The 14,157-nt window shown below is 42.3% G+C and overlaps 1 protein-coding gene across 1 annotated transcript in view; it reads left to right on the plus strand.

The window, feature by feature from the left end:
- The window catches only part of TUB (TUB bipartite transcription factor), a 149,608-nt gene that overhangs the window by 4,976 nt on the left and 130,475 nt on the right, over positions 1-14,157 (plus strand). The window contains exons 3-4 of the mRNA XM_085317085.1: positions 4,773-4,863; positions 7,152-7,333. Coding sequence (XP_085173211.1) covers positions 4,773-4,863; positions 7,152-7,333 — 273 coding nt within the window. The remainder of the gene's footprint in view (positions 1-4,772; positions 4,864-7,151; positions 7,334-14,157) is intronic.

The following is a 14,157-nucleotide window of genomic DNA, read 5'->3' on the forward strand; positions in this document are numbered from 1 at the left end:
TTTTTTTTTTTTTTTTTTTAAGGCTAAAGTAGGTTTGTGCATCTATGGAAAATAAGTGGCTATACTATGAAAATGTTCTTAATGAGCAAGTGTGGCATTCTCATGTCTCATAATTGGCCTTCCTGAAAGGCCGACCTTATTTTATACATAACTCCTGCCTTCCTCCCATTTCAGGGTTGCGATAAGTTGCTCGTCACTCTTAATTGTTGACATTCTAAAGCACAGGATAGACAATGATTTAAACAAAAACTGAGGATACTTCAAAGGTTCTAGAAATAATTGAGATTTCTGAAGTAACCTGGCTAATTCCTAGAGTGAAATAATTCTCTTTCATTCTTTGCATTCAGTGAGACTGCTTTCTGAGAAGGATGCTATTTCATTTCTATTAAATTAATGCTCCTCCTGCGCTATGTGCTATCAGCTAAACATGCATATGGCCTTCTGATGATGAAAATATTTGTTCTCTGACACAGAGCTAAGCTTATTCTTTTGCCCCGTTCTGTTTTTAATGCTGTGCATGTCCTGGCAGCTGGGCCTTTGCAAGCAGTTCAGCCTGCGCATCCCTGCTGACCCGCCTGGAGGTACCCTGCTGCCACTCTGTCACTGACGCTGTGCAGTTCCTGCATGTCMAGGGAGCAGTACCGGAGCTAACAGAACATTTACAGATCGAGCTCTTGCGGGGGAGAAGCGGTCTAACTGGTAACCTTAGTTCACTGATTTCGAATTTCATCTAGGTGGGTGTAATGGCCATTTTGAAATGCTCTGAGTTAACCTGTGATTAAATGTATTTCTGTAGGCATTTATGATCTTTTTGTAGGGAAATGTACTTTTAAGAGGCTGTGGTCTGACCCATTGCGTTTGCTCTTGTTACCTAGCAGTGATCAGGCAGGCCTTGAATGCTGGATGAGGTTGACTTCCCCTAGGCTGCTTGCAATAAGAGTGGATGAGTGCCATATTTAGAAGCCCACTTTGTACTGAAATTCTCATGAAACAGAGATGACAATTGAAGACTTGACATCATGTTTCCAGTTACACTCTTTTAGAAAYGGAAACCAAGTGAGAAGAGTTTGTGAAACAATACGACTGGAAGGCAAAAATGTARAATAGTCTGTGACTGATGTAAAACTGAAGAGCCATTCTTGTGAGCTGGGATAGTTTCATAGTGTGTGAATTCTCCAGCAGTCGGAGACCTGATGTACAAGACAAAGCTATCAAAGCAGAGCTATTTTAACAAAGCTATCCAAATTTGACCACTGACGTTTGAAAAGATACTTATGAAAGCTTGAGGGAGCTCTGATGCCATGGGTGTAGTAGAATCAAGGCTCTGAGAAGATGCAAGGTAGAAGAGCATGCAAAATTCAGCCATCCCATACATAAAGGAGCCTAGTTTGAAATAAAATGTATGGGAAAACAGTGCAAGCTGTGATACTCTGTTATGTGTTTGGAGAAACTGTTCCAGGCAGTGGTGGATAGTGTAATTCTGGAGGATTTTGCAGGTGTTAGTAGGCTGTGCATGGCTTGTGTGACAAGGATTGCAACTGAGGAGRTAGTCTAGAAGAACTTGCTGTAGGACCACTGGAAAGTTTTGCRCAGGGGAAGAAATGGGTAACCTACAGGCAAACAGAATACCTATGCGTGTTAAATTGGATCCAGATGCACAAGACAATGTGATACCTGAACAAAGATGCATGTGGACTGGGTTGTTTATGGGTGTGTTTTTTTTTTTCAAGAGGCTATGGAGGCAGTAAAAGAATAAACCTAAGGCAATGCAGTAGTAGGCATAAAGAGGTAGGGGAATAACATAGGTATATAGAGATGGTATCTTTTCTGTATAATCTGTTAATGCCAGACTACAGAATTGTGCTAATACTCCTAGTTACCCCACAGTTGGCACCCTTTGATGCACACCTATGTGGTAAGAGGAGCTTTTAGCCAAACGTTTTAACTAAAAYTATTTCAAGTTAACACCCTCAAGCTCATGTTTCCTCAATGCTGATRAATTAGGACTCTGAACACCAGATGAAGTTGCCCTTTGTCAGTCTTCTGGGGGTCTGAGTGTCTGAAAGCGATGTCCGTGACTTATCTTAAATCATAAACTGATGGTCTTTGCTTACTGAGACTGCTATAATGAAGTTTTCCCAGAGTGTTTGTTTCTGATGGAAAGCAGTGGTCTCCTCTTTTTTTTTTTTTTTTTTTTTTTTTTTTTTTTTTTTGTTTTTTTTGTTGTTGTAATTTCAACAACATTAGATCCTCTACAGGCTATTTAAGAGAAATGCTTACTTTTTTTTGTGTCTGTCATAATGGTAGCTAGATTAAAACATCATCAGAGCAAACGATATTTCTCCCTTTCTAAGCATTAATGTGGAAACATAAGAAATGTTATTTTATATAAGTTTTGTTTAAGGCCCTGCAAACACTTTGACCTGATTTAAGGAGTCTCGAGGGAGGAAGCTCAGAGGAGTTGCATGGAGCCGTATTTCAGAGACGTGTCCCTTCTGCCCCTCTTCCCTGCCCCCACTCTCATGTCCTGGTTTAAGTCTCAGTGGTTTCCCTCTTTCCTCACCTTCCTTTCTGGTGTCCATAGTTTCTCTTCCCTATCTTCTCTGCTCCATTTTCGTATTTATTTTCCATCATTTTTTTCTGGAGTACTTTAAAACAACCATGCTGGGCTCATGAGTTAGACAGCTGAAGACTTTTTCAATTGATCTGTCTCTTGGGTCTGTTCTGTATATCAGTTTTGCTCCTGGCTTGCTTTTGAAGATGCTATTTTTGTCTTTTTTTATTCAGTGTTGAAAAGCTGTTACTGTACATTTGGGTCATAGTATTGGAGAATTTCAATCTTAGATCTCTTTTCTGAGATCTTTTTAAACTTCTTTATCTTGATSTTTTCTAGAATATGTTGTTATCAATGAGTAAACAGGGCTTGTCTTTCAAACTTCCATCCAAAAGGGCTTTCTTTAGGAAATTGTGATTTCTTGTTGCTCCTTGCTCCTCTTTGAAGTAAGTAGCTGTGAAATCCTGAGACAYGTATGCTTCTTACCTCCCTGGCCCGTCTGCAGCAGGTTCTCTGTGCCTGTGCCTGGGACGAGTTGTGCCATCTCGAAACCTTGTGCTTTGAACCACCTCAGAAAAGGAAGGGCACACGATGCTCTCAACTCTTGCTGATAGTGATTTCTAAGGCTGCTCTTGAAACAAAACATTTCTTAGAAATTTTGTAGTGCCTCCTTTTGTATGCTTCCAAAGGAACTGCTGCTTATTTCTTTTGTGGCTYTTCTGTTCTTTGTTTTTGGGTTGTTTGTTCCCCCTGCCCCACTCTACAAGACACCYGTGTGTGTTATGCCTCTGCTCCTTAATCCATGCTCTACTAGTCAGGCAGCCTCTTCCAGTGTCTTCAACGGTGGCAATTCTTCTTACCACTGTGCCTGATCTGGAGGACCTAAATTCAGCAAGAAATTGCTCATCCTCTTTATCCTTCTCCCAGGGAGGAGCCCAGGCGCAGCAGGTACCGGCGCAGTGACTGCTGCAAACCTGCCTGCCTTTCGATGCTGAGCCCTTTCCCCTCATGCAAATGGGAGGTGGRCAAAAGGGGTAAGGAGGGAGATTCACGTGTCCTTAGCTTAGCCACTCCTTATCCCGTCTCCTCTGCCATCATGTGTTTTTTCTCTCAGAGTAAGTATCTTTATAGTTGTAGCCATTGGACAAAGTAGCTGAGGGGACCAAGAGGTGGAAATTCTTCTAAGGGATGAAAGAAGAGGGTAACAACAGCCAACTCTGTAGTGAAACTAGAATAAAATGTTTTGCAAGTGTTAAACTTACAAGAATTTGTGTATCAATGTTGTGCATTTAGTTTGCTAGACATCTGTTCTTTGCTTTTTTTTTTAATCATAATATCAATTATATAATATAATCTAGAATTTGGGAAAGGTGTTTTCTTCCTTGAGTCAAAACACTGTAAATGATATGTAGATGCATTCGCACATATTCTTTCCACGTTTAGTATCAGAGTTTCACATTGGTTGGTGGCACGTCGTTGTGAGCGTGTGAATTCTCCAGAGACTAAATGGTGACTTGTAACAGCCTGACAGCAAGAGGTCTAAAAGAGGAAACTTCTGTTCACATTTCACTGAAGAAATTTTAAAGCTTCATATTCAAAATCATCCTAGGAGAATGTTAATCATACTTTACTTGCTTCTAGCATTGCAGCTCTAATGAGCATAAGGATGTTACAGCATGTGACGTTAGTTGAGACTTTTCAGTAAAAGAGACAAGTGTTTGAGAGTTAACCCTTCCTTAAGGATGTCACCTTTGTGCTTTCAGTCATTTCATTCTCTTTTGTGTAAAGTGCACAAGTTGGATAGTAGCAATTAATGAATCTTACTGGTGTGTAAAACTTGATAACCTGTCTAAAATCTTCAGGGGACCTACTCACAGGGAGGATACCAAGATGTCAATAGTGGTTAAAGATTTTGTGCTCTCTATAAAAAAAAAATTGCACTGTGATCCTCAAAGTCTATGCTAACAAATCTAGAAAGGAGAATTTCTTTGCCTAGTGGCTTGCTTTCTCATCTACCTATACCTTAGACTTGTTTTACTTATCACTAAAATTTAGCTCTGGGCATTTCTGATTTTGTTTCAGTACTAGTGTTATTGCTTCTTCTAAGTATCGATACTTCTTCCAAGTATCAATAAAGGGAAGTGGAAAACTTAGATTATTAAAGTTGTTATCATACAACATACATTTGCCTCTGTAAATTTTATCTTCTCTGTGGCAGGTAGCTCTTGAAGCAGTGCGTGACATGAACGTTGCCACCTGGAACAGGCAGGAGCTTGGYGATGGCACCAATGTGCTGGACCATGGGGATGGTGCGAGGAGCAGGGTGCTGTTCTGGTGCACTGGGTTTGGGGGCTGGTGGCCAGCTCGTCTTGCCCGTCTGCCTCCAGCGCAGACAGCCTTTGGCAGAGCCCAGCTGTGCTGTCACCAGTAAATTAGAGTGGTAGATGGCAAATGCTAACTCTCTAAAGGAARGGTAACTGCCCAAGGGCTAACACCTGCCCGTGCGACCAGCCCTGCTGCTGAGTGATGCTGTCACATCTACTGGGCTCCTCTTTGCCTTGGAAGTATCTGCCAGGGGCCACAGTTGAGACTAAACACCAGTGCGACAGGGTCCTGTGCAGACCTGTAACAGAGCCCGAGGTGTAAGCAGCTTCCAATCCAATCCCAGCAGCAGTGGGAGCAGAGGTGGCTGCAGGAAACCAGACAAGTGTGGGCTGGGTGAGAAATCAGCTGGGGTTGCAAACGCTGTTTTGCTTGTCTGCAGGATGCTTGATATCCTAATAATAAACCTTCATTTGTACTTTATTTCTCTCTCAAAAAAAATATTGTTATTTACAAGGAGTACTGTTGAGGTTTAACTGTATGGGCTTTCTCAGGCTGAAGTTGCTACTTTAATTTCTTGCTCCATCGTATTTTATAAGATCTYACTGTAGAATAAATAAAAGGCTCTTTTTAAATATAATTTGGCTARCTGTAGGGTGGAATAATAAAACCTAGTCTTCATAAAAGGCTCTAATGGTTTTGAAACAATTTTCAGAATGAAGTTATCTGGATCTTGAAAAAGCGCATTCAGACATAAGCAAATTGTTGGTAGGAGAGTGCAAATAAATTTGAAAGGGAAAGATGGGTGAATAATAGAGAAACTGGCTGCTGTTCTTATTAAACAGTTGCTGTGTCTTACTGTAGGRGAATGACTTGATTTTTACGTACGTGAAAGTCACTATTAGCTACAAGAAATAATGTGCGAGACCAACGGAATTGGTTGGCTTTAATTGGATGACTCTAAATGAATTGCAGAAGATCTAGCTTGAATAGTACAGGTTTCTGAAGAGAAAGYCTTCTAATTAATAAATAGGTTATAGTCTTTTCTTTCCAGTGATGAGTAATAGGTAAATACTGAGAGCGAATTGGGAAGGAATGGGGCTGAAGTTAGACTCCGAAGTATTGCATGTTAGAACAAAGGCTTTGAAAGTATTCACGGTAACTATCCTAGCGTGACATACTGAGCTTGAACAGGCCTAGAATCCAAACGGTGATAGATATGTGTGATCTTGTGTTTGAGGCTGTGATTTTTGCACCCCACTTGGAAGGAGGCGGTGGTTTGCCTCCCAACTGCGTTCTCCTGCGTGCACAGGCGAAGTACCGTGTTTTTCCAGGAAGCACGTTGCCTGCCCCCCAGCTCTCCCTACCTAAAACTTCACTCCTTTTATCCTGATTGCTTGCCATGTAAACTTTTTCTCTGATGTTTTATTTTCTCCTACCTTTCTAGCAATCTCTTGAATAAACCTGATTTTCAGGGTTTTTGAAACTGGACAACTCTCAAGTGTGAATTGTGGGAGCAGGTCAGGGCTGTGAGTYTGGCTGAGCCCAAGCCCAACACAGTCTSTCTTTACAACCCTCCATTTCTTCTGCTAATCACAGTAAGAGGATCAACTTGAGGGGCGAGGGATRTTGAATGCTACAGTCAAAGATGTTYGTATCAGACTGGGCTATTTTCGTCCATCCTTCTGCAAATATAAAATGATTCCCGAAGCAAAGAGTGAATTGAGTTCCATGGCAATTTGCTGTTGCTTAGAAGCTTGTGTGTGTACGTACAGTGTGCGTGTATATATATGTGCACACGTTGTATAATTATATAAATAATTACATGTGACATTAATTATATATACACATCTATATGTATAAGAAAACTTGAAAAATAAGAACTAGCCTTAATTTAATGTTCCAGACATGTTAAAATTCAGAGCTCTTGTTTTTGTTGTTCATTTGTGTTTGAAAAGAGTCTTACTATGTAAAAGTTGCTCTTTGCTTTTTCATGAAAAATGAGGAGCCATGTGATACTATATTGTTTTTGTTGGTATCTGAATTGTACTTTGTGAAGCTGCATTTCTCCTATCAGCCTCTGGTGGATGTAGGGTACTCTTTTCAAGGGATTTGGGGCTAAGCCGCAGCTATTTCTGTTCAGAATTTTTGCACTCTCCTGAAGTTGAGCTTCAGTCAGACTGCAGGGGATTATTAAATCATTTTAAATTTGATAACATTAACTTCAGGAGGGTGTGCAGTGATMTTTGCTTGATACTTTTACTGTCTTCTGTAGGCATTGGCTACTGGCTGCCTATGAGGCAAAGTGAAATTTGGGCCTTACTGTGCACAGCTGTTCTCATTTGGGGAGGCTCTGCCTGCGGGCTACAGAGGAATGAGCCTTCTGGGCTGAGTGAGAAGGGTTGGTTGGAACTTGAAAGGTTTTCAGAAAGACTGTGGCTAGAGCTGAAGACAAATGTAGGTTTGTGAAATCAAAATTTGTGTAACAGCTATCCTCCTAGGCAGGCTGGGACTGCAAATATCCAGAATGAACATGTTTGTGCCTGTGCATGGGACCAAAGCGTAAATGTGGTGACCAAACTCTATTTTGTTCACTGGGATGTCTTTATCATATGTTACTTACATTGGATGTATTCACTGAAAATTTTGCATGGACTAACAGGATATTTTAAAATTTAATTAGGGTAAAATGCCTGCAAAAACAGAAGCCTTTGCCTTTTTTTTTTTTAATCTATTGCAGCAAGATGGTTCTGTTCTGCTGTCAATTGTACTGTTGCTTTGCTARCACGATGCCAGTGAGATGCTGAATTAAGATTCAAATGTAAGGATGCTGTAAGTGTGGGAGATGAGTTGTGTAGGCAGTCATTTGGGTAAGTTCTCCTCTTTGATTAACAAGTATGGGAGCTCTGTTGTGTATTCTCCACTCATCCTGTGTGAAGTGTTTCTGCTGCGCCCAGGGAGAGCCCTGCTTTGGGAACAGCCCTTGCCTGTGGGCGCACAGTGATGCTCTGAGTGGTATTCCCGCTGCGATAGTGCTGCTCTTTGCAGGAAGCTGTGCGTTTCTTTGACACATCTTGATTTTATTATTATTTCCTTTGTTTGCACCAACAGTTCTCTTTCTGCTAAGAACCTCCTCTTGCTTGCCCAGGTGCCCCAGACCGTTAAACTGTGTGGCTCTCTACATGATTTTGATAAGCAGAARCAACTGCTGCCCAGCACACTTTTAATGGCAAACCCAGGCAGCACATGCCTAAGTCCCTTTTCTCCAAGTCTTATGAATCTTACCAAGAACAATATTTTACAAACAATAGAATAGAACAAARAATATTAGTTTGCTTCTTATGAATTACATTCTTGGCTGCTTGATTGGTCCAGGTTCTGTCACAGATAGCATCTGCTAGTATTTTAAAGCATTTWTTACTCCTACATCCTGAGCAACATAAAAGTGCTTGTGCTTCTGGCAGTGGTATGATCATAGAATCAGTAAGGTTGGAAGGGACCTCTGGAGATCATCTAGTCCAACCTCCCCGCTCAGGAGGTTGGACATGCTGCAGCAGGGGTGTGATGCTCTGAATGTTTGCAGGTCTCTGACTTCTTTACTGATTATTGTTCTTACTTTATAACTGTAATATATRAATTTACCTTTTTAATGTCATCTCATTCATAGTGCTGCTGAATACAAATTCTGAACTCTGCGTATAGTAAATTGAAATGACGTATGTCAGGCAGGAAATGGAATGAATTGATTTGCTTASTAAGTTTTTCTATAACATGACTGATGGAAAGTTGGGACAGGTGACTTTGATAGGAATAGGCAAGGAGAGAGGGAGTGATGCAACAGATTTATTTAGCAGAGCTAAAGAAGCCCTTTAACAAACCCTTTTTAAAGCATCTAAGATTTGGGCTTTTAATATGATGTAGAAATCATGCAAAATGTTTTCTAAGGCTACATGGATTCTGCCCACGTGCATTGTCATCCTGTCTTTAAATACTTTTGTGCATAAGGTACAGCAGTCTGTAAATTCCAACTTTCTTTAGTTTAAGATAGTTGAAAAACTCATTCTTATGCAATGAAATATTCAGGTCTAGACTAGAATCCTGTGGACCGCAACGTGATGAGAATGTTCTTAAATGCTTGTTTGGCTAAGTTAAAATTCACCTTCAACTGAGCGTTACACAGCAATTAAAGCAGAAGTCAAATTTAGTGTTTTAATGGGGTACGGTGAAGTCCTTACTAGCAAAATCTGGGGAGAAAGCTCACCAGCGTTGTGCAGCTCTGTAGTTCAGAGCAGGYTGTGGCTGTGCGCTGTGTGCGGGGGCCGAGTCGTCCCCTCTTGAGGCGGCTGGCATGGGTCCCCCCTTGCCTTCGCTGTCCTGCTCCGCTAGAAATGGCGAGAGAAGAACAAAGATGTGAGGGAAACATCTCACAGGAGCTGTACTGAATTGGTTAAATTTGAGGTGAGTTTTGTTTCAGTTGCAGCCTTGTGGGCTAACTTTTACTTTCAGCTTAGCGCTCCTCACCCCCAGGCCCAGATGGGCTTATAAATAATGAAAGCCCTGATTTATGAAATCATTTGCACAAACCTAAGGCCACTGCTAACTGTGTTCTTTATGCCTTCTGTGAATTAAAGAATAACCAAGTCTTGGACTTGAATACTGAACTGGGCTGGAAAGAACAGTTATTTTGAAATATAAGGATAGTAATGAATATTTTGAATGCAGAGAGTTGTAGCTTTCTATTTGACTTTTGTAGGATATAAATCAAATTATATTGCCTCTACTGGGTTTTCACAAAATAGTTTGGAAAGAATTTCAAAAAACACATAATTGCTATCAAATCATGTTGGTTTGATCTATACAAAACCCTATAGCTCCTCTCCGTACAGGAGCCATAGTAGTACAGGTGCATTATTGCCTTTGGCCAAAAGATGAAGAATAGAAATGATTGAAGTCCCATTACAAATTTCTGTTAAGTCACTATTTTAGCTGTTATGCCGTGAGTTCAGCCTCTGTTCTATGGATTTAAAAATAAAATGATTTGTTAACATAACATACAGAACATCGATAAGAAAGCAAGAAGTGTTATCCCCTATGTTTTGGAGGGTTTGGTTTGTTGAAGTCTCTCTCCATCTTGGACTAGTGGCATGAACTTAAGAGACACTGTGCAGCCGGGGCAGGGGCACTTCCTCCACTATGCTTATTCAGTGTTAGAGGTGTTTTCAGCACATTTTAACCACTGTGCTGACTGAATCTTTACATATCAGTAATACTAGCGCTGTTGTTTCTTCCCCCGCCCTTTGGGGAGCCCCTTCCCCACCACAACTAAAGCTGTGGCCGCAGGACAGTGCCGAGGACTCTCCAGCGCCTCCCCAGCCCCTGAGGTGGAGGCAGGTGCCCGGATGGTGCTAAATTGCCCTGGGGCAAGAGGAGGCACTCTGCCCTTGGTGGTCATGCAGCATTAGCTGGCATGTTACTCCAGAAGTGCTCCTCGCCTCTCTTTCTCTTTCGGAGGAAGACAAGGATGTGTCAAAGCAAAAAGCAGGGCAACRATGGCTTTACTGCCTGAAAAAGTGGTTAAATACGAGATCTGTTTCCAGCTGTTTGGTGTTCTGCATCAAAGGTGGCTCCAAGTCTCCAAAAAATCAGCTAACAGTGATGCAGCCTCTTGTTATGAAACAGGTGGAAGAGCTGCTACAGCTGCCCAAAGGGAGTAAAATCACCCCTTGTAGGTACCAGATGAATCAAAGCCAGAAACCTGGCAAGCTTGGGGAGATGCTTATCCCAGGAGAGGCTTTGCAAGTATGTATGAGAGTAAATAAAAATAATGAAGCCTTATTAATCTGAAGTCAGAAGCCAATCTAAAGAATATTCATGGTATTTGCTAATAATTGCACCTTGGTGTTCTGGTGCAGGGAATCCCAAGAGCATCCTATGTTTTGTAAGGGGAGGGAGGAGCTGGGGAGGCAGCAGTGGCTAACGGCAGAGCAGGGAAGCTGTGCTGAGGAGGTGTGTTTAAGAGGGTCTGGATTTGCATCTTCTGTTCCTCGGGCTGGAGGTTTGAATGAGATGCCATTCACTTGCCCAGGCGCAAGAGGAATGTTTCTCATTGGAAGTCAAGCGATGAAAAATCTTGACAACTGGATGTTTACAATGATGTTTACTTTTTGAGGCTCACTGAAAGCTGATAACGTGCTCTGTGCTATCTTTGCCATCCTGTGTGACCTGTGACTTTACCCCTCTGCCAATACTCTTCTGGCAGCCTCTGGGTATTGCAGAAGACCTTCAGGGATATTAGGAGTCAGTCTTTTTTAGCCAAAATGATATTCTTAAATTCTGGAAAGCTGTTGGTACAAGAAATGCTTCTTTAAAAAGACATGAGGACTGGAAAGATGCTTTGTTTTCCCACATTTCTTTCAAGTCCTCTCCTTTGTGTTCCTTTTGTCTGCTGCTTGTTTTTCTTACTGATTTTATTGTTAGGTCCCTGGGTGATGGAGCATCAGAGAAAAAATCAGACATTAGTTTTCTTGGATCTTAGCAGTGGGTGAGCCTAGAGAAAGTGAGGGTAGATCTTCACAGCTGTTCACTTAGTTTAGCTCTTGAGTGAGCTGTTGCATGGAGGATTGAATTGCCTTCTGAATTCAATCTGTGCTGTTTCACTAGCACATTAACTGACAGTTGGCCAAAGCAATATGAGCTGTTATGTTGAGGTATTAGTCATGTTCTGAAACAATATCACCTTGTGGCAATTGTGCAGCTGCAGCAGGCTGAAAGCTCTGCGTGTCTATCAGGAGGGTTGCCAGGTGAGCGCTGCCGAAGGCCCTACGCAGCAGGAGACGCTGCCTGGCAAAGGACGCGAGGGCGTCCCTTAATGTCTCTCCAAAATACCCAGCACTGGGCACAGCTGGGAACAGCAGACTGGCTATGGCACCCGATTGCTTCTTAGCTGGTGGGGGCCGTGGGCAGAGCAAGGCATATTATCGCTCTCCTCCGATCCCAGCAAAGCGTTCCTGGGAGCAGAGCTGGAGAACCCCTTTGCCCCCAGGTTAGGAATGTTCTTGTTTTGCTGTGTGGCATCGTTCCTAACAGCTGCTGTAGTCCTTTTCTTTAAACAAATGTCCTCGTGTTGCTGCCTCCCGGTGCGCTCAGTGAATCTCTTATTTAAAAGCAGGCAGGAGAATGCGTGTGGCATTACAGCTTGGCTGTAGTTCTTCAGTGCGATGCTTTGAGCGCTGTGCTTTTGCTCTGCAGTACGATGCAGGCATCAGCTGTGACTGAAAACTTGACAGTACCTGTGAAGCTGGGAATTTCTGTTTGTTCCGTATTACTGAGTCTGATAATTCATCTTTATTTGATCTTGACCACTGTATTTTCTTACTTAAAACAAAATTTGCTCCTGTGGGAGAAGTGTCTGTGTTACAAAAAGCACCTTACTCCCTCCTTTATGGAGACTGGCCCTGAGCGGATTCTGTCTGAAGAGCTGAATGAGGATGTGCTTCTGCTCCTAATTTCATATGTCACTTAGAGCCACTGGGTGGGTCACCTGAAGATTTAGATTTACTCCTTATGGGGCTCTCAGTAGGATTTCAAATACATACATGGGGAATTGCCTCCCTCTTGCAGGCTGGAAGAGGGTGGAGGCTTCTTCTGCATCCAGAGTTGTCAACAGCAGGAAAAATGCAGCACGTTTGCAGTGACAAATGGTGTAATTCTACTGTCCTACCAGACTTCTGATGCTGTCGCAAGTTCTATCTTGATCTGCTCTCTAGCTGTGGGCAGAGTCCACACACCTGTGGTTATCTGAACTGGCAGGATCAGTTGGCTGCTGAGCTGCTGCTCTAATTGCAGTGTGCTGGGTTTCCAGGTGTGTTTCAGTTTCATTTTTAAAGTTTACACTGAAATAATTCAGCTTCATAGCAGCAGCTAGTTGAAGGCATAATGCTGATGACATATGCCATAGATTGCGTGAGCTCTCTGAGAGAGGCCTGCTTTTAATGCAAATGCCTCCTAGATCTCGGGACCATGCTGACCCCACTAATTGCTCGCATCTTTCCTGTGGCCAGTGCCTGAGCTGTCAGCCCAGGGCAAGCTTGTTTTTAAATTAACTCTTTTGCAGAGATGGAGGGGAGTGTATACTTTGAGCATCTTCTTTTGCAATACTATTCTTTGAAACAGGGCATGCAGTCTTTGTCATTGCAAAGGGTTTACTGGCAGACCAAGGAAGTATCAGCTGTAAAGCCTGCAGAAGACGAGCCCAATTTCTTAACCATAGCATCCGAATTAGAGCATGAGCGAGAAAAGGCACCATCAAATAGTGACTGCCATGGGAGGGCCTGTAACTGTGCAGGCGCTGACAGTAGAGCCATCTCGCAAGGATCCAACTCCAGTGCTGGTAACAAGCTCAGCTACTCTTCAGATTTTATCTTGCACTTATTTGGAGAGCTACAAACTGTTCCCTGTTCTTGAGYGCAGCCTCTCCTGCACAGCCTGTCTGGACAGTACTTACTACCTTTCAAGTGTTTCTTTCAAAGGAAACACTCGTAAAGGACCAGTTCCTCAGTGAGGAAATTTGGGTGGAGAGAGATGCAACAGGCTTTCTCTCGCTTTTCCTTTTCCCCACCCTCAAAATACCTCCATTAGGTTACCAAAGGACAGAGGGAAGGTGAAGCCCCCTCCTGTACCTAGTCAAACCTGACTTGCATATCCCAGTTACCTAAGCGTGCTGCTGCAAGCTTGGATAGCTGCACTGCCTCAAACCTTACGTGTGCGTTCGCTTCCCCTCACCATTTATATATATATATATATATGTATGTATATATACATATGTAAATAGAGCATTCAGCTACCTTTTTAGGTGTTGCAAGGCATAATTCATTCACATTTTTGTATTGAAACAACTTCAAAGCTCAGTTTAATTGAATGAATATACTTTATTTCTTCTTGCTGATTTAAGGCAGTCATCAAAAAGCATTTCAATCTTCTTGAAATTAGATCCCTTGTACTGGAATATGTAGTGTGAAAAATATGCTCCATGTCTTCAGTGGCCCCATAAACCAGAAAATAGCCTGTTCAGTGCATGTAATGGCAGCTGGTGAAACTGCTCAGCAGTTTTTGTAGCAAAATTGCCTAGAAAGTTAGGAAATGCGTATGTGGAAAATGTACTATCTCTTACTCTCTAGTTATTGTGAAGTTTTGAAGAAGCCAGTCCTGGGCAGTTTTCCTATACGTTCCCTCCATTTTAAGTCTATTTTAGAAGCAAGCCACAAAGCTGCTGTGCGGTTGCC

This window comes from Rhea americana, unplaced genomic scaffold (genome assembly GCF_003343005.1).
Source record: "Rhea americana isolate MKP2758 unplaced genomic scaffold, rheAme1 scaffold_49, whole genome shotgun sequence".
NCBI classification, from domain to species: Eukaryota; Metazoa; Chordata; class Aves; order Rheiformes; family Rheidae; genus Rhea; species Rhea americana.